General features: G+C 40.0%; 1 protein-coding gene across 1 annotated transcript in view; it reads right to left on the reverse strand.

Moving 5' to 3' along the window:
* Positions 1-506: 506 nt before the first annotated feature.
* MTHFD1L (methylenetetrahydrofolate dehydrogenase (NADP+ dependent) 1 like) overlaps positions 507-21,269 on the reverse strand; it is a 125,777-nt gene continuing 105,014 nt past the window's right edge. Inside the window, exons 19-20 of the mRNA XM_036380096.1 lie at positions 7,130-7,238; positions 507-2,774 (exon numbers count right to left, since the gene is read on the reverse strand). Of these exons, the coding sequence (XP_036235989.1) occupies positions 7,149-7,238 (90 nt within the window). The 3' untranslated portion in view covers positions 507-2,774; positions 7,130-7,148. The remainder of the gene's footprint in view (positions 2,775-7,129; positions 7,239-21,269) is intronic.

Below are 21,269 nucleotides of genomic sequence, written 5' to 3' on the forward strand. Positions count from 1 at the left end.
TCTCCCAGGATGTTTTCTGCTCTGCTATGGCCTAATGATTTAGCACCCAGAATTCCTGAAGCTTTTGCATCCCTTGTGTTTGAATCCTACCTTGAGAAGCCCACAGATAATATTCCTGTACCTGACACCACTTCACACAAGTCCAGCTGACAACAGAGAAGTGAAAAGTGTCCAACTGACCCTTGCATCTGACCCAGCCCTTCACGTCAAGGACCAAAGGCAGCAGCAAGATTATTTTGGGACCAGGACAGGATGTTAGCCTAGTGTGTCCTTCCCCAGGCACAAACCAACTTCAAAAGGACTGTACTGATGGAGAAGAACCCATGGACAACCCTCTAGTAAGAGTCCCATGCTTTGCCCACATCTGCCTGAGCTCCTCTCCTTGGCATAGCTGTGTTTAGCTGGAGACATGGGCATGACAAGACTAAATGGCTTATGAGGAATTACAAAAAAAAAAAAAGGAAAGTCACTATTTAAGTAGACAAGATCATAGAGAGAGAACAATATTAAATAATGGATGTATTTATTAATGAATTCAGACAGGCACCACTTGTGCAAACTAAACGTTAGCACACAGACTTTATTTTCGTGTTCATAGCAACTGAAATTCTGGAAGCTTGAATTTCACACTACAAATGAAGAAACTTGTTGAAAGTATTCTGAAGTATTTCAATGTCATTGCAGAATTAGTTCAGCAGTAGCAATAGCAAAGTACTCAGTCACTACAGAAAGCAGATCTTCTGACAATAAACAACCACATGGTGCTAAACACACTTCAGCAAACACAGGGATAAGCTTGGCAAGCTGCCTTATAAAGCTCTGGTTCTGCCATGTGACAATGTTGCTCAGAGTAGATGCAAAAAGCAAAGGAGTCCCACAGTCACATCCATGTAACAAGTACATACCAGTACTTATAACTACCATAACACATACCAGTAACACTGATCTTAAAGAGTTTTCACGTTAAACTCTCCTGGAGGAAGCAGCTCAGCTGGTGGCCAATAGCTCAATCCCTTTGGATCAAAGGACCAAAAATGCAATAGCATGAGAGATTTTGGAGCTAGTTAACTAGATGGGGTGGGGAAAAAGCTATGACAAAAGTGGCCATTTCAGCTTTCTTTGAATTACTGAAGCTATCTAAACAATATAACAAATCCTGTGCACATGACAGTAGAAAAATTACAGAATGTTTGCAAACTCTCAACTAAATGAGCTGGAATGGTGTTTTAGGGAGAAACTGCTGGGTCAGATAAATGGTCCCAGCATGGGCGGCCTGAAGGGATGAGATGGAGACAACACTATAGAAAGTATCAAACAGCAGCTTGAGATAACTTATAAAACTCGTTGCTCAAACATCCACATCCTACAGAAGCTTCACAGGCAATCAGACAGTGCCACATTTAGTATCCCACACTGCATGGGGACAATTCCAGTGCAGCTGCAGGGGAACCACAGTGACTCCAAGAAAGGCAAAATTATGTATTTTTTAATTTCTCTGGACAAAATAGAGGGAAAGCCTTGTTTATTTTTCTTGTAAGAAAGCTATTAGAAAACTAAGTCTTGAAACCACACTTATTTTCTTCCAAAACTCTTTGGCTATTTCTTGGCTAGAAAGATGAGTGTGTGCAAGACCACTTTACAACACTGTTGTGAGTATGAATAGCATTGAGTCGTATTTTGTGGCACAATTTAATAGAAAATATAAGAAATCTCTCTTCCCAGCAGCTCTGAGAGCTTGAATCTGACTTTCTACTTATCATGTTTGTCATGCCCCACTGTAATTAAAGCATCCACAGTCTAGGCTGCTATGAGCTCTATCGTCTAGTAAGGATAAAATATTAAATTGCTCTAGTTTTTACACTTCACAGCAATCCCTGTGGTGCTGGAGGACCATGCTATGAATAGCACTGAAATGCAGTCAGCAGACATTTCCGTGCTACTCCAGGGAAGGCACAGACAATTAATTGTCCCCAGTTTGCTCTACTGTCCATAATTATAGTTTTGAGTTTATAAATAATGAAGCATGATTTTAAGAACCAAAACAAACCCCTCAATTACTACAGAGTTCCTGAGATAATTAAGTCTCCAAATGTGGCTCTGTAGAAGGGAACCAAGGCTACACTGCAAAAGCCCATAACATGCAGATGTGCGTAAGCAGAGCAAAGCGACAGGATGGAAAACGTCATCAGGAAAATAAACTCTCTCATCATTATTTCACCGCTTTTTACCTAAAAAAACAATGGCCTATTGTCTCGATTCACCCTATTGTTCTGTCGCATTTTTTGTTATTGAAGGAACCAACAGTCAGTCAGCGAGAGTTTCCTGAGGAGTAGCACTTTGGAAAGTTCAATGCAGTATCCTGTGCCTAAGGCTTGTTTTGCTACAGGTTTTAGGAAAAACCAGGAAAGTAAAGTTACTGAGACAAATGAAAGCACAGGGTTTGTAATTCAACTTGTTTGAATGCCCCTTCAAATGGAAATACTCTCCACTTGTACAAGTGTGGCCGTTAAAACCTGCAAAATGAAGCAGAAAAAAGCTGTGCCCTGTCTGCATCCCCGCTTGATGGACGTTCCTCTGTTGTTACTGGGCCGTTGTGTACTGCCAGGGAAGAGCTCTAGGTCGGGAGCCAGCACAGCAGGAGGCTTCATTAGCCATGAACAGGAGCAAAACAGCGCTTCAGAAGGAGCAGTGCCCTGTCTGAACAACCAGCTTCACCACAACAAGCACATAATCAGCTGGACAGCCTGTAACACACGCTTCGGATAAAGACAGACCTATGGATACAAGACAGGCACGGCTTAAGTGTTTCAAAAGATCTTTGCCCAACAAGGAAACAAATTATACATTAAAAACTTTTTACAAAATACATGCTCTGTTCTTTCTCTGTTTGATATCTTCCTTGCTTGAAGCTTGGCTGTTGCCCAAATGCATCCAGAGCAACGCTTGATGATAACTCAAAAATGTGCAGTTAATCTGTGTGTAGTTTCAGCTCTTGAATGCCAGGAGCAAAAGTGTACTTTTCAGAGAGAAATAGGCTTGGTCACACAGCATAATCATGTTTATGCAAGGTTTTAGTAGATAGCCAAGATAAAGGAAATAGTTCTGTACACTCCTCTGAGAAAAGACAAAAACTCTGAGTTGAAAAACTGCTCTTTTTCAGTGTCATTTTATCCACAAACAAGCGTAAGCCCTAGTAGAGAGCTTCCTGCATTACAGAGAGTAAAACTTTAACTTGCCATGTTTTTTTTTTTTGTTTGGTTTTTTTGGTTTTTTTTTTGTTTTTTTTTAACCGTACAGCTATATTTCATCATAAAAACTAGTTTGAAGAAAGACTAAACTTTTGCTCTTTGGTCTATCTTGACATTGCTCCAGAGACACATAACAGGAATATTTCAGATTCATTTTTTGTCTCCTACTTGCAGGAAACGGGAAAGTTGGAGTTCTTAATTTTCAGGCTTCTGAAATGACAAAGATAAGAAATTTATATATTGAAACAAGATATCTTTGCTTCCTTTAAAGAAAAAAAAAAAGGCGTCACATTCTAAAATGAGTGCTTCAGTGAAATGGGATATTTTTGCCTTAACCATAATAAACAAAAATGTATAGTTATGCCATATGCACCTCCTATTTATTATCTGTGCAGCCCTACTAGGTGAGAAACAAAAATCTGTACTAGTACTCCTGCATGATACAGACTTCAGAGTGCACATTACTGTAGTAATTGTTGCTGACTGAAAGCTAATACTGTGGAATGAAGCTAAAGGAAGTATTTTTTTGGTCCATAGGCTCAGTTTAATGGATGTAAGGGAAAGGTCTTAAAACACTTTCTATTTGTGTTTGAATAAATTAAGATGAAAACATCTAACAAATATTTTGCAATTTTAGAACACCAGTTTTGGTCTCCTCTCTCTTTATGGACTTCTTTATGGCCATGAAGATGCTCAGAGGCAGAGCCCTGTGACTCCTCTCAAGTTCAGAAAAACTCAAAGTATCCTGAGCTTTTTTTAAGGCTGTGTATTAAAATAATTCTGATGCTGTGCCAGTGTTGAAGAGTGTGAGAATACATCAGCCACTGTGGGCAGTGGCAGCCTTATGAAGTCACAACCAGCTGAGGAGAACAATTTCCCCCTGCTGCCATCAACCCAGATACTCAGAGCCTGCACAGTAAGAGCAGGCACCGACTGCCACAGATTAAATTAGAGGCATCCTTAGAGCTCACAAGGGTCCTTAAGAGACTTTACTTGTGGAGGTTCACTTTGGGACTTCCCCCCACTGAGCAAATATTAGGTTTTTTTCCTATTGGGAGTCTTGTCTCCACGTAAGTCTTACTCTGACTGGTGCTCTCTCCAGACAGCTCCTAAGGAAACAATAACAATTTCAACTTTCTTAGTGTATGAATTAGGCAGTATAATTTAAATAGGACAGTGGCCAGTGACAAAGGACTGGCCAGATTCCTTTGGGTTCATTTCTGTATATTAATGTTTCATTTTTTTGATCGATCACGTTGCTCCTACACAGAGAGACTGCAATATTGTCTACCCATGTATTGGCTATTTGTCAACAGAGGAAAAACAGAGTTGACTTTTATGATAAGGTTTTTGCTTCTATGACTTTTTAGAGCATGTTCAAATGGCTGGTGTGAAGTGGTAGAGAAAAATCAGTGGCAAATGACACCCAGTGTTTTAGCTCAGCCAGAGCCTCACACAGCATCCTGAGAAGCAGGAACTTCTGCCTGTATCTCTTTCACAGGTCAGAAGATAAGCATTGCAGAGGAGGATATTAACTGCACACTAAAACAGCTGTTCTCAGCTCTACAGGCATGTTTATAATGAAATATCTGCAGCTCTTCCACAAATTTCTAAATATTTTTCAATTAAAATGTCTTAAAGATCTGAATCAGCCCTAATGACTGGGCAAAACACTATATTATTGGTAATATTACATCATACACTAAAATGATGAAGAATTAAAATTAAATGGAAAAAAATCCCTTGATTTGCCATCACAGAAACAAACCCACAAAGACCTCAAAAGCATAATATCACCTACAGTGTGGGTTCACTTCAGTGTGTATGTGAAAACAAAGGATACTACTAAACTTCTCCACAGAAAGTTGGGAGTAAAGACTACATGGGAATATTATTTCTCTCTTCTTCCAAAATTAGCAATGTACAAATCTAGCACATGAACCAGATGAATTCTAGAGCTAATGAGCACTTGACTACCTTGTGTGGTGCTCACTGGGTATTACCATACTCACAAGGCATTTATTTAGATTCTTAAAGGTAGGAAGACAGGTGAGCATGTGCCTATATTGGTGAAATATATATATATATATATAGTCAAGCTGGTTTTTTATTTAAAAGGCTTAAACTTAATGAATCATTCATCTGTCAGATGCCAACAATACCTCTGCAATGAAATTAAAATAATTTATTAACAGTTGGCTATATATGTTATTTCCTACCTATTATGTTTTTGTGACTTCATTAGCATTTCTTTTTATATCTGACAAAACACCATCACTGACTAAAAGCTAAGTTTAACATTTTTATTTCATGCACAGCTTCCAATGAAAGGTCTTCACAGTTGGAATGGAGTATTTTGTCTGCTTAATTACTGTTGTTCTTCCAAACTCATCAGTCCCTGGTTTGGATGGATTTGTGTAAGACTAGGCAGTAAACACCCAATTAAGCAGGCTATGTGAATCTGCATATAGATTTTACATTAGGATTCTACAGTCATTCCAAATGATTCAGAAGCAATTACATGGCTGACACATGATGAATCAATATGTATGCATGAAGCTGCCAGACATATCATGTGTATCAGTAACAAAAATGGGATATGTGCCAAGGAGTGGTATGTGCAATGCCACCCAGCCACAGAATAGTCAGGGATGGTTTGCATACAGCTAATTACCTGTGCATGCAGGTTAACTTTCAAGGTAAGTGCTTTTTACTTGTCCTGACTGGCGCACACACACAAACTAGTGGAATCTGCTCTTAGAATCTCTTATTCTCATGAATATTGTGGCATTCACGTGAATGTGTGAGCAAGTGAACAGTTCACTTGGTCTGGTTGGGTTGTGCAAACCTCTCCTCTCCTCCAAACAATCCATCAAAACTCAGAAATAGAAAAGGAAAGCCCTTTCCCTCAGTCCACAGTAAGAAAGGACTGCTAAAGCAGGGCTGAAGCACCTGGGCACATTCACCTCAAAGCTGTGGCTGATCTGGGGTCCCATCACAGTCCTATTAGCTCATAGTAATAGTGTTGTTCTGTCTTAAAAAAGAAAAACCCTTTTGCTCTCCAGACCAATCTATTGGGGGAGAGAGCTAAGTGATGAAAGGAGAGAATCCCATGACAGGCACACATGGTTTGTTTCAGTCAGGGTTACATTCTCTCTTACTCCACTTATTATGTTAAAAGGTTAAAGTGGAGGAGCATGAAATATTTTCATAACATCTTGTATTTTTAAGTGAGGAACATGTGCTGCACAAAATTAAAGCAGGACACCAAGAAGATTAAGTACTTAGAGAAAGGGAGAGGAGGTGGGGGGGGAACTGCAACCTTCGAGGAAAAGGGAGAGAATCCAGCATGAAAAACAGGCTAAGAGGAGAGCTTTGTGTTCCTGAAATGCTTATTACCATTTGAGAGAGATGATAACAGCTATGAAAACAAAACACGAACAAACAAAGCAGAGCTCATGAACAAACAGAAATATCTTCCTTGATACCTAGGTGGTGACAGATACACACTGCCACGTGAGTGCAGTATCAAGGAGTATTTCTTTTGAGGTGAGTAAGTTGACATGGTTTCTTCAGACTGCCTTTTTCCATAGCCAAGAGCCATACAGTTGCAGAGCTGGCTCCTCCTGATGCCAAACTGACAGTGCCAGGAAATCCAAAAGGCACCATTAGTGGACAACAGCAAAGTGCCAGTCACCATTCAGCAAATGAGAAACCCACGTGATAAATTACACATTATGAAATACACCTCCAAACCCTCTGAAATCCTTACTGAAACTAGAGCCTAGATAAACTCTTGACAACCTTTCTTACACACATGCTAGCTTGGCACAAACATCCTCCCCCAAGCTGGAACAGGAAAATAAAGGCTGTTGACTGACCTGAATTTGGATGTCACTCTCAAAACAATCCTTTCACTTGCTCTGTGATGGGGTCAAGGTCAATGTCATAGAAGCACGGCCTTGTGGGCAGTCCTGGCATGGTGCTCATCTGTGGAAACAATGACATTCAGTTATACTCCTGCACCTGTAAGCAGATAATCAGTCTGCCCTTGCATGTAAACCTTAGATTAAGAGAAAGGTTGGATTGTTCAACACAGGCTTGACCCCAGATGTGATCTGTACCACATTTTTTGTTTCTGTTAAAAATGTCAAACTTGGTACTTTTTTTGATGAATTTTTAAGTATGAGCTTCTAAAAGACAAGAAAGAGAAAAAATCACAGCAAAGGGCAAAGATGTAATTGTTTGACTTTACCTGGTATATGAAGGTGTTAAACTCAGACCTCTCCCACAGAAAACCAGAATACAGAAGCAGAATTAATTACAACACTTACCTAATGTCAGGAGCAAATTGAAATAGTTCTACTAAACATACAGGAATTACAGCTGAATCCTAATTTAGTAGTTAGAATTAACAGGTTGAGATAGTGAGCTAAAGCAACCCAATTATCTCAAACTATGCATAATTAAGATCCTGATCTAGCATAAGACGCTAGCATCTGCATACTTTTAAACATGTCAATAGTTTCATGGAATTAAATTACACAGTTAGCTACAGCTCTGCTCAGGCTATTTATACTATTATTTGAAATTGGCATTTTTAGCAGCAATTAAAGGCACATGACTGACATTGAAATCTCGAAGTGCCCCACAACAGTTAAAGTCCCTTTAAATCAGAGGTTCCCCCATTTCCCAACTCCCTGCCTCAGGATTCCTCGCTTCTCCCTTGCAAAGGAGATGTCTGGAGAGCAAGTTTGGCAGAATAATGCTGGTTTTTGATCTGCTTCATTTTCTCCTGTTTCAGCCCCTTAAGCCAGGAAGGGCTTCCCTACTCCTAGTGCCCTCACTGGCACAGTGTAAAGGCTGTGCCTGTGGGGCAGTTTTAAAACAGGACCAGTTTGGATCAACTTGGGTCACTTTGGATTCACACCCTGAATATCTCACTATATTTCCACTAATTCAAGGAACTCTAAAAACAGCATTTGGGCTTAATGACTCCTTAAACCCTTTTGATATCTTAACCTCATAAGTGGACAAAATGGAGAATGCCCCTGCTATAATAGGCCCTATATTAATACCTAAATTGATGAAAGACCTTACAATCTCTCAAAACAAACCTGGAATTCAACTTTGCTTGATTGTTGGCTGAGAGTCTTTAAGCATTAAAACTTATTTACTAGATTTTGAGGAACAAACTTTTCACCAGAGCAAGTCAGCAGAGTTCATGAAAACTGGTGGTTATCCTGACCACAGGAGGTAACCTTAAAACATGGCTGTGTAGGAAAACAATTATACAGACTTGAGTACCAGAAACACTCCAAACACAATAATCTACACAAAGGGTCAGATTAGGGTATGTCTTCATGAGTGAGCTGAAACAACTTGCTGGAAGAGGGAAGTTTCACCCTGGGAACCCTTTGAATGATTCTGCCTTGGAGCTGGCTCTGGCACTCGTCTTACTGCAACCAACCTTGTTCAACACACTGAACTAATGTCAGTACATGTTTTTCTGGCCAGGGCTGGTTGGCTGATGAACTAAATCTGCTTACCACATGACCAGGTCACCTCCAGGCCCCAGGCTGTACCGGGGAGAGCAGCCAGAGTACGCTGTGGCCAGCCATCACCTCCCGCTCTCCAGCAGAGAGCTCAAAGCCAGGCAACCTCCTCCCTCTATCCTCCCTAATTCCCCAACAAGCACAGCTCAGCTACAGTGTTTGCTCTGGCCAAAGGCAAGCCCTAACAGGATAATTGGCCTCCAAAGAGGAAAAACTTATGACCACCATCCTAGCTGCTCCAGAGTGCCAGACTTCCAGGCCCCCCACACTCTGGGTCAGACTGTGTTTCATTCTGTCAACCCCAAGTGCTGCATTCTCAGTGAGGGGTCAGCATCTCCCTTATGCTTCAGCCTTGCTCCCAACACTCACGTAGTGACTCCATCATGGGAATACAAGTAACGTGTTAAACCTCCCCAGCACAGTCCCATTTGCTCCAGAGAGGAAATGCTGCTGCCATTTCAGAGGTTAATCCTGTGCTGAGGAGGGGGAAAGGCTCAGTACTGGCGCAGCCATCATCTCACTTGAGATCTAGCTCAGAGGGAAAACAATGCAACAAGCTCTTCTAGTGGCTCAGTACATTTCCTCTGTTTTTAAATATAGTTCTTCCTGATGTTTTGTTATCGTACGTAGTAGGATTAAAAGACAAAACTGTCAGTCTTTAACCCTGCCTCTGACTGCATGACATCATTTATTGGCTGACATTACCCTGGCATCTTAGTTAAGTACTAAAACACCTCGCTACTATTCTTTATCCATTGGCCACGGTAGTTGGACTACTACATCATTAGGGTCACTTAATTATTTTCTGTCTCAGATTCCTTCCAGTTTCTGAGTTAATGTTTTATAAGGAACTGCCTTAATGAAATTCATCTCACTGGGAGGGGAATGATCAAATTGCCAAAGACAACTTTCTGGTTATTTTGTATGTAGCAGTTCAACATCTGAAAGCAAACTCCCAAATTCCAAGGTGGTTTTTTTTAATTTTTTTTTTTTTATTTTTACTTTTATTTTTTGTTGGATTTTTTTTTAAACAATAGCTAATTTAGAAGAGTTTTCTTTTTTTTTTTTGGGGGGGAGGGAGTTTGTGGGTGGGGTGGGGTTTTTTTTGTTTGTTTTATTTATTTTTGTTTTCTAAAAGAAATGTTAAATACAAGTCCTACATATCTATTTTGTATTTTGGACTTGTTTTTTTTTTTTTTTCTTCCATAGGCACAGTTCTACACCAGTATAACTCTACTGTATTAACTAATGAAAAGTTACTACACTTAAAAAAATGAAATTATCAAACCAGTTTATTGCTGGTTTGGGAAATACAGCTATTCTCATATTGAAAATTGAAGTCAACGAAATGGAATAGGTTCATTTGAATTAAAACCACTGCTGCATAAAATGAAGTACAAGGCAAAAAAAAAACACCTCTAGAAGAAACACTTTGGAACAAATACTTATGTGAATTACAGACTGAAAATAAACTATGTACTGTCATTTTTCCCATGGCCCAGACTTTCAAACAGGCAAAGCCATGCAGATTTATGATCATTACTCTCTGCTCTCATTATCTGTACACACAGAGGTAACCTGCAGAAGAATCTATCCCTTTTTCATTGCTTCAAGGTCAATAGGAGGAGATGGCTGCCTGGCTGAGGAGAGTACTGCTGATTATTCCCTCTGCAGCCCTCCATTTCTCTCCTTCAACCACAAAGGCAGGAAAGAAAAGAGGGCTCAGTCTGCTGCAAGGCTGCAGAGAGGCTTCACCTGACCGGCTTTCCACATGGCTGCAGGCTCTCACCACTTTCTGTCATGCTAAATGAAGGCATTAATAAGTGAGTTGGTCTTTACTCCAGCAGGCATGATCCAGAGGGATCTCTCTCCCTGACCTCAGTAACCAGAGCCCAGATTTTTGTGCATGGAGAGGGAAAGCCAACCACCCTTGGCTGTAGCACTTTCTGTACCTGCACGGTGCCCAGCAGACTATCTCCACCTCTCTTCCTGAAATAACTAATTACTAAAATTACTTCAGTTTTCAAACTTGAAAAAAGCAGAATGAACAACGAAAGCGAAAATATGCTTAAAATGTAAATAACTTTATTAGCAGCTATGTACAGCATGAGAAAAACCCACAGAAATTTATAGTCATGCAGAGCTTGCTTAGCATCTCATAAAATATACATCCTCTATATATTGCCCAGAGAGCAACAAAACTCTCTCCACTCTATTGCAACAACATTTGGGTTATAGATTGGTAGCTATGCAACATTGCACAGCGTGGCTGTGAGAAAAGAACAGGGTAAGAAGTGGAGAATGACAGCACCTTATCCACTGAAAATCACAAACTGGATTTAGATGGCTGAAATAATCAGTACTTAATTTGAACAAAACTGCTCCTATCACACCTTTCCTGGGAGAAGGATAATATAAGGCATAAGCTTAGTACCTTAAGGCTTAATGCCATTCATATGAATGTTTCATGCATGGAAAAAAAAAAAGTTATACAAATAATTTAGGAATTAATAGGAACTAGCTTTCTAGGAACAAACCATTTTCTCTACAAACTGTGCAACTGTCCATACATCCATGAGAGCGAATCAACTGCAGAAAGATGATGTGAAAAATACAATGCTATTTGTTACTATGGCTCTCTGTGTTTAGAGCAGCAAGTCTTATAGCCAGCTTATCCTAAGAATCATTTAGACTCCTGGAAATGCACAGCTGGTGGAAGATAAAATACAATTTTAGTTAAGAATGCCTGAAGGCAACTGTTATAATTAGGCATTTATGATCCTCCAGAAGTTTACTTACACGACTGAACAAAAAAAGCATAATGAGCTTCCTTACGAATGGAGAATGCCAGTAATTTTCAAGAAAGCCAAATGAAAGTGTTGCTCCACACCCTCTCCACAAATGCTTCCAAAGTTACTGGAAGAGTAACTAAGTTTCATTTAAATTACAATTGTGTGTGGACTAGTAATTTGAGTTGGCCATAGATAACAGTTATACACAGTCAAGCACCAAGACTCTGCTCACCAGGTTTGTTGTGGTCCCACGAGGAACTATGCTGCTTAGCTTCCTTTTTTAATCATACCTATATGCCTATCAGTGCTTCACATCCTGCCTTTGAGGTGTATTCATCCATATATGTATCTGTATTTTTTCATTTATCTATATGAAAAGATCCTAATAGAACTTGAGGTTGCCTTAACAGGGTTAGCACAATGGCACAATTTGCAAAACAGATGGTCCCAAGGACCACATCCAACTCATGCTTAGCGTCTTTTTCACCTATAAGACAAGAAGTGTCTGTTTTACAGGCATAACATGGTTTCTGTTGAAGAGAGAAAGAAAATCAGAGGAATCTGTGCTTACATAAAGTATGCCAAACAACTTATTAGAAAATACAGAAAAATCAAAAAATAGCTTATAGAGGAAACCTCCCTTTTCTGTGGCTTTTGGAGTTAACATTGTGTTTGACAAAAAACACAAGTAATTCACATTTTTTAATTGTATCCTTTTGTTAATTAAATGAGCTGTAACAACTCAAAACCGTTTCAAACTTGAAATACTGCAGAAAACAGATGTTGTTTCTCAAGAGAATCCAGCATGCACATGACTGCGGATAACTCCTCAATAAAATCTGATGGGATGAATTGCATATCCCACACTCCCTCAGCAAGAAACAATACAAGAGGAAACTCAAGAGATTTATAAATAGTGCTATAAACCTGTATGCATTATGGTCAGTGTGCCAGAACTTGCTGGAATCCTGAGGCACAGCACGAAGGAGCTACACTTCAGGGTTTCCTAGCGTGAGTTAGAGCCCTGGAAGACAGATCCACCACCAGAAATTTGCTCAACTTCAGTGCATCTGTCAGTCACAGGGCATGCAAAGGTGAATGGAATAACTTTCTGAAGAAATCCTTCCAGGTCTCCAGTCCTGCCTGCCCTTAGGTGTGCTTTGAGTGCCAATTACTCCCACTGACATGCTGGCCACGCACTGGGAGCTGGTACCAGGGGAGCTGCAGTCCATGGAGCAGGAGAGAGAGATTAACAGTCACCTCACTGCACTGCATGGCTGCAGAGGTGACTGCAGATCTCTTTACTGGATCCCTTCTGGTCCCTGCACTCTCCAGTTCAAACCTGTACTTGGAAATACTTCATGAGACTATTCAAGCAATGAGGGTTGTGGGTAGGGCTCCAGCACTCTGAAGCAGGCAACAGTGCAAACACCTCCAGTGAGCACTCACTTATTTCATCTTCAAACTGGACTGTCCTACAGCACACAGAGGCACTTGGTGTGAAAAGGTCACAGAAAAATTAGGGATTGTACACTAAGCATTTTCAGAATCATCTTGAAGTCCATTCCACAGAACTGGAAAATTCCTCCAGTCTACAGAGCTCTATCACTTCAAAGGTAGCTCAGGTTTTGAATGATGGAAAAAAATTGCATGAAAATAACAAAAGACAATAGTTAAGAAAACAGCATTTCCACACCCCTCCTGCCCCCCAATAACTACAAGAACATCAGAAGAAAATGGCCAAAACAAAAAAATGCACAATATAGTCTTCATCTCATCCACCCACCACATTTTACAGAGGGGGATGATACCATACCAAAGCCTGAAGTGATATTCAAGTTACCTTTCACCACCTCTTAAAAGCAAACAAACCTCCAAATCTCATATTAGGAAAGCGAATGCATAGTGGAGGCAAGTTCGTGCTTCCTTCAAAAAATATCAACCTTTACAAACTAATAAATTCAGTTTTGGAAATGGCAAAGTTTTTTAAAAAAATTACTTTAATAGCTACATAATGTTTAAGAAAATATTATCTCATTGTTTTTCATTGCCTGAAGATAACAAGGATTTCTGAAAGCAGCTAACCAATGTTCTTTAGTTACTGTTTAAATAGTGGTTTACTTTTAAGTTTTAATGAAAATTTGCCAAACCTGATGATGGCAACAGGAGTTAGGGAGGGCGAAGATCCTATTTCCTTCTCAGGAAATCTTTAACAGGAAAGGATCTTGCTGCAATGTCTAAGAACAACCACAGCAAGAAACTCAACACTTTAGCAGCCTTCAAAGTGGTTAAAATAATGTTTGAAAAGATGCTGATGCCACCCTGACATATGCTGTAGTGTTTCTTGCAGTAAACGTCTCTTTTTCACTGGCATGCTGACTGATCTCAGGTGCAGAAGTCCATCTGGCATCAATTACTGTATTGTAATTGCCTCTTACTTTGATGTTTTACACATTCTTGGCAATTGTTCGATTTTTGTGAAAGGATTTACAACAACAAAATGTATGGACATTGCTCCTCTGCTCTCAGCATCTGGATGAAGTTATAAAAGTTCTGAATATCGATTATACAATCCAAATTGGCCTTGCTGCCAGGTGCTCAAGTTAGGCAAAAGCAACTTGTGCCCTGCTACATCCTCTGAAGGATGTAGGACCCAGGACCCAACAAATTACTCATCGTGAATGGAGATTATCTGAACCCAAAAGTGACCTCCTGGCCACCCCAGGGAATAAACAAAACCCACACAATAGTCCACATCTATCCAGTACAACTTTTGGAGAATCTTTGGGTGCATATCCCAAAGGAAGCAAGGAATTTCTTGGTGAGTCAGTCTGGAACTCAAATGCTGCTGTTAGTGATGTGCTGAAGGACTAAAGACCCAGAAAGGACATTTTTCTAGCTATTAAATAAAATATTTAGGAATAGATGTAATCTGTAACAAAATGAGCAATTTCCCCAATTAAGTAAAATATTTATGACTCTCATATATGACTGCAGTTCCTCTTGGCACAGTTCTCTCAATTTATTTTCATCTTAGAATTTATAAAACCACACTTGAAGCAGAAGAAAATGGTCCCCGTTATAACAGCACAATGGAAACAATATATTAAATTTAAATTGAAAAGTACACCTCACTGAGGTAGCACATCAGATGGTGTTAGTTGAGTGAACTGTATTCTATACAATCTACACCATGTTTCACAGAGCATTCTGCCCTACACAGGATAATTGATAAAAAAAATACTACAAAAATGAAAGCTACAAATACTACAAAAATGAAAGCTACAAAACCCAACTTAACCAAACAAACCCTCAGAAAAAAACCCAAAAAAACATTCATGAAGGAAATGAAGGGGGTGAGAAAAAAATGAGACTACAAATTCCAGGTGACTTGTTCCAAAACACTTCCTTCATCCCAGCCCACTCAAATCCATTTCCAGAAGTAATTGCTCCCTTGACTAAGGCCTGCATCCTGATTTTCCTTTCCCCCTTGGGCTTTAGACAAAATCCCTGGCAGAGGACTATTGCTCACTGCCTTCTGTACAAAATCACCTCCTCATCCAGGAGAAATCCTTCCCTGCAGCTCAATCCTGATGTCAGATGCTCCCAGGGCTGTTCCCATTCTTGAAAAGTGTCCAATATATCAGACAGTGCTGGAAGTGGGCCTCTGAAGGAATAAATCCAGAGGATAAAGGCATTTTTCTCAAGTGCTTTAAATAATATTTATTATTAAATTTAAAGCACCTGATGTTCATGGGTAAATAATTCTCCTGCTTTGTTCAGAATTCGAGTCTCTTGGTAAAGAGGAGGTCTCCAAACTTTGCCAGCAGCTCCATTTCTGCTGAAAACAGAGCAAGTTTTGTGGTATTTGGAGGGGAGAGATCTTGGGTGACCCATCTCAGCTGCCCTGTATTTGCTCAGGGACTGGGCACCCTTCCTTTCCTCTGAAACCTGTTTATTTTGTACCAAGTGTTTCTTTAGAAGTGCTGCTCTGCAAACTCTGGGAGCAAGTTACACTTTGTGCTGCTGATCATCACTATGACATTTTGGTTAAAATCTTCTGAGAAAACCTCAATTACAGCCCAGAAACTGGAGATGGTGGCAGCAGTAGATTATGTGAAGCAAATGGGTGTGCTCAACACACAACAAACTTTAGCCTTCTCAGCACACCATACTAGAAGAGCACGAGGAGCATCATGCAGTCATTTCATGGCAAATTACAATGTGGAAAAACCAAAAAAGATTCTATAACTGTGGTGAATAAAAGCACACTAAACTGCTGCCATACTAGCCCTTTTGGTTACAATTAACTGCACCCACTGATTCCTGAGAAAGTAAAGTTTCCTAGGAAATACCATCTCAGGCAAAGATAATGTGCATGCGTGTGTGCATATGTGTGCGTATATACATGGGAAAAACTGCTTCCAAAGATCATAGAGGTATAGTGAAAAACTCCTTAAAATCAATTATTTTTAACTGTTAAATTGCCAAACTGGCTTGGTCTCATTACTTGATTTAAACTAAGTGCCAGCGATGACCTTTGTGGTACCAAAGGGTATTAGATTTTTGGAAATCACCTCAAAACAACAGAAGTGGAAAAAAGTGGTAGAGGAGGTGACTATACTTTGCTGGTCCCAGCTAGGTAGACACAATCTAGTTTTCAGGACTGGGAAACAATAAAAGCTAGCATGTGCACTTCACAGATGCAGTTCTGCTTTCTGGTCTGTAGGTATCACGGGAAGTGTCAGAAAGGAGAGCCTGGGAAGCTTGTCTCCAAAGAATAACCAAGCATGATGGGCACCAACAGCATCAGTCACTATCACTGGACTGTCATCATGAAGCAACCTTGACTTGTGAACATCTCTAACCTCATTAGTTCAAGTTTCTATATCTACTTTCTCAAGTCACTTGTTTGGATAAACAATCTAAATTATTTGCTCTTTACAAATTAAACTTACCACACGCTATTTCATGACAGACTGAAGCAAACAAGAAATAGACAATGACAAAAAAGCACTGGATGTGGCTTTCTCACCCTACACAGTTTTGCTCTCCAGACAAATTATTGTTTTGATATGCTTGGTCCATGCATTCCATCTTAGGAATGATTCCACTGAGGAATTAAAAAGCTTTCCCTTTCTATTTGTTCCTAACCCAGAAGATCAGAATGAATCCAGCTTGGATGGATACAAGGATGCCAAATTGTTAAACTGTCTACGTAAATCAGATAGTCTGAGTCACAATTCCATTGCAGACCTCTGGCATTACACACTATTTAATATAATGTGTCCTCTAGAATCATGCCAGAATGTACTATAGTCTCCTTTGACAAGGAACAAAATAGAAAAAATAAGGATGTCACTTAGATCAGCAATTTTCCTCCTCTAGTCTATCAAACCCCTATTTTAAGAAGTCTTCACAAGGCTGCTGAGAAAAGCAAGCCTTGAATAACCTATGCTAGAGCTCACACTTCTTCTGGAAAATAAAGGAACATAGAAATACTTTGAAAAAGGCTGAAAGTTACTGACTTGTGATGAACTCGAGTGTTCAGCAGAGCCAGCTCTTTTGTAAGCCATCTTAACAGCAATAATAGTTGTAAGGAGAAAGGAAAAAATTCTACCCATGAATGTGGGACATAACTTTCTTACAGCAGTACTGATTTTCAGAGTTTCTCTAAGATACTAAACCCCTAACTGCTGCTCACTTTCTGTTAACCATGAGTTAACAAGCTGTCAAGACAGATTTAATTGTCAAAGGAAATACAATAAAGTTTTGTTAACTGATGGAGAGCACAATCTTTATCCCACAAACATGTATCCTTACATAATATAATAAAGATTTATGTATTTTTTATTTATAAATATAATTCTCCTCAGAGTACTTACACATATGAATGAAATACTTCAAGTACATCTGGGAAATAAATAAAATAAATCACGAATTTAAATTGTTAGCTAGGAAGCAGAGAAGGTTAAATGATTTGCCAAAAGGAGCTGAGGTGCTGCCAGGATAATGGAACTTGAAATTGGTAACTGATTCTTATCTTAGTCTCATATAACTGAAATTCAAAAATAACACTGCATGCAACATCTTCTTCTATTACATAATGAATGCTGTATCAGCGTTTTTATACAACTTTCTCAATTTCTTACAATATGTTCTCTATGAACTTGCAGTAAGTCACTTCCCTAACCACAGTTTCAGCAATAAAACAAGGGATAACAATATATTCACAAAAGCAACAAAAATGTTGCTAATCCATCTAATTAAAATCAACTCTATTTGGAAACACATTTTTTTCAGTCTGAAAAACAAACCAACCCCCAAACAGATGTTTTGTGGGTAGTATTTTTCCCAAATGAAGTATATGAAAGGACAAAGAAGAAAAGGGAAGGTAATGAATTTCTGCATCCCTACACAAGTTAGCACAATAGTTTTTTTATTCTGACAAACATCTCGTACAGTCTATGGGAACTTCCTTCCAAGCACTAGAAAAACGGTAAAAGTGTCACCATCATGGAAAGGTTTTTGTGCACGTACAGAGTAAATTCTAAAAAGACTAAAAGCAAAAAAATTTTAACACAGAAATCAAAAAACAGTTAAAATATAATCCCTTCAATGCCAAAGTGAACAAACTAGCAGGTAAAGCCATAAGCTTTATTTACTCTTATGGTATATCCTCTCAACTTTTCCTAACCAAAACAAGCCCAGTCTGTAATGAACTTTCATTTTTGGCAATGAAATAATTTACAACTCCACTACTCAGCCAAGGCATAAAAAACACAACCCGTAACACAGCCACTAATGTCCAGCCTTCCTCCTTCCCTCCTGGCAACCCCATGAGCACAGATCCCCCCAGGATGGCACACCAAACTCACCTGAAGAGCTGCAGTGCCCCAGCAGTGTGCTGCTACCCACCCGCCTGGGCACTTGCCTTGAGCAGAGGCTGCTGGTAAGCAAGAGTGCTCTCCCTTGAATGCAGCCTGCTGCAATCTCATCAGCAGCATCCCCTCCAGCAACTGGAATTCATGTAGTCATTCTCATTTGAAAATTGCTTGTTGTTTATTTGTAGGAAAACGCTGCTTTATCTTTGCTTCCACATTGCATTTCTCAGACTGTGAGAATAAATACTGACAGTAAAGCTACTTTAAAGTTGATTTTATTTCTGTGAGTTATCAAGAAAATTAGCTTTTTTCTTTTTTCCATAGAAAATTAAAGAGACAAAGAGCTTCACAAACTCAGAGGGAGCTTATTTGTGCTGTCACAAGCATTCCTTGATCCCATTCTGGACAGATTACCTGCAGAGCGCTTATTTTCCGTGTCTACTCTCTGCATCACATCTTTTCTACAGGTGCCAAATACAATGGCATTGATGTTCTTTCCTACAGTCTGGAGCAGAGCTCTGCAGTCAGCACAGCTCATTCAGGGTGTCAGACACAAAGCAAATCTGACATACGCAGTGCCAGCAGTGTGATGTTTCTCTCTGGTGCATACAGAAAAGGCTTTGCTCTGCTCCCTGTGCACCACTGCATGTTCCCTCTCCATTTTCCTGCTGCTGTGCCTCAACTGTGCCTGACCCTGCAGGATAGTGCAGAGCACGTGCCTGGCCACAGCTGAAACACAGGAATGAGAAAGAGCTGTCGAAGCTAGAAGAAGGAGGGGAGTCTATATCCACTTTGCTTTATTTGTTTGTCAGCATCAGCTTTCCATTTGATTCAGCATAGTAACAAAAGCTCCCGGTGCCTTGCTGCCTACAGGCACAGAGCAGCAGGGCGCTGTGCAGGCTCAGAAAGCTGTGCAGTGATCAATGGCTGCAGGAGCTGCACACCTCAGAGCAGCCAGAAGGCTGGCAGGGAGCGTGTCCCTCCCATGGCACGGCAAACGCGCCTGTCCCGGGGGGGCCTCGTGCAAGGGCTGGTGCCAGATGCTGCACGGAGAAAAGCTGAAACTATGGAGGTTGACAAAGCAATCTCTGTCCACCTGGGAGCTGATAGATGAAGACCAACTGAATCCTTGAACACCGTACTTAGCATTTTTTCCAAATTACTTACTTGTTCTAATTACAACCCTGTATATTGTTGATGGCTATAACCTCTCAGAAGTCCTGTTAAATTCTTGGACTCAATGGCTTTCCTGTGTTAATGACTTCCACATTTAAGTCACATGTGAGAAAGTATTTCCTTCTTTTATAGAAGTATTAATATAAATGCCTGGCAGCATCTCTTCACCGACTGAAAATATTTTTAAAGAAAAACTAGTTTCCAGGTGCTATGGAGACATCTTCAGATAACTTTTAAATTATGTATAACACCACAGGGACACAATACAGGTATAAACACAAGTCTATGAAATTCACAAGACTTTGGATTTACAGATACAAATTCTATATGAACACGACAACTTAAAAATTCTTGGCTTTCTCAGTACTTCAAATATTAGAAACATGGTAACATGTCAAGTGTCTTAAAACTGTTTATGTGAAGAATGAACCAAGAAGTTTTCGTTAAATGGAGAGAAAGAAAGCAGTCAAGTTGCTAAAGAATATGAACCTTTTGCCAAATTGATTCAGGGATAACAGCAGAGCTCTAATAACATCAATCAGCTCTAAACACACATTTTAAGTCAGCAAGCCTATGCAAAATACTACATGTCATACTGTGTGCAAGCTGATATTTAAAACCCAGTTCAGTATTTTGTTTTCAGAAGGGAATGGCCACATATTAATGTGCAGCTGCATGACAGTCTCTGTAACATTCTGCCTTTCAAGATTACTGTCTAGATACTCACCCACCAATTCAAATTTTAGCTGAAAAAGGTACTTTACATGAATTTTAATTTTTGTGGGATCCAGATTATAATGTAGAAGTAACCAGGGTTATGTATGCCTAACATATGCGATGACCTTCACAACTGAAAAGTTTCTCTTTCTTGTGAATAGGGTTGCATTGCTCCTCCAGTTATAACTTTTGAGTTTTAACAAGCCAGCTGAAGTGGCTGCAATGTCACACAAATAAGGATCTTTACTTTTTTGTGGACCTGCTGGGATTACTGGGGAAGGTGATGAAAAGCCTGGCAGACACTGAAAAAACTAGCACAGGCCAGAAAGTAATTTCTGGGAGCAGATGTTTGTTCTAAGTGTATTTACAGATGGATGCCATACAAGGGGAAGCTGGCATTTAACAGGTCCTGCACTCATCCATTTCACTGTCATTGAGGCTACTATTAAAAATATATATAAATAAAGAAGATTCAGTGAGAGAGAAGGGAAAATGATGACATATCCAGGGCACAACTCCAAATAACGCAGGAGATGGTCTGTGACGTCCTTATTACTCATTTCCTCTCATAAGATTTTGACCCTTGCCTACCTTATCCTGATGTTTAAGGCTGATGGTCTCTTTGCTAGTGAAAACCCCTTAAAAAGAAAACAAAAGGCAGCCCTTCCCAGTGCTGTTCCTTCAGCAAGGGCTGAGGCAGGCAGGGCTGGGAGCCTGGGCTCCTCCCCAAGGCAGCAGTGATTTACAGCTTCCAGAGCACAGGCTCCGACACCCAAATTGCTGCCAAGAGGGACACATCTGCAGCCTGTTTGACCACTCCCCCGATCACCAAAGGACTGCACCAGCTTTAGGACTGATTAGGGGACAAGGACAGTGGCACCTGGAGCTGAGACAGAC

This window comes from Molothrus ater, chromosome 3 (genome assembly GCF_012460135.2).
Source record: "Molothrus ater isolate BHLD 08-10-18 breed brown headed cowbird chromosome 3, BPBGC_Mater_1.1, whole genome shotgun sequence".
Taxonomy (NCBI): Eukaryota; Metazoa; Chordata; class Aves; order Passeriformes; family Icteridae; genus Molothrus; species Molothrus ater.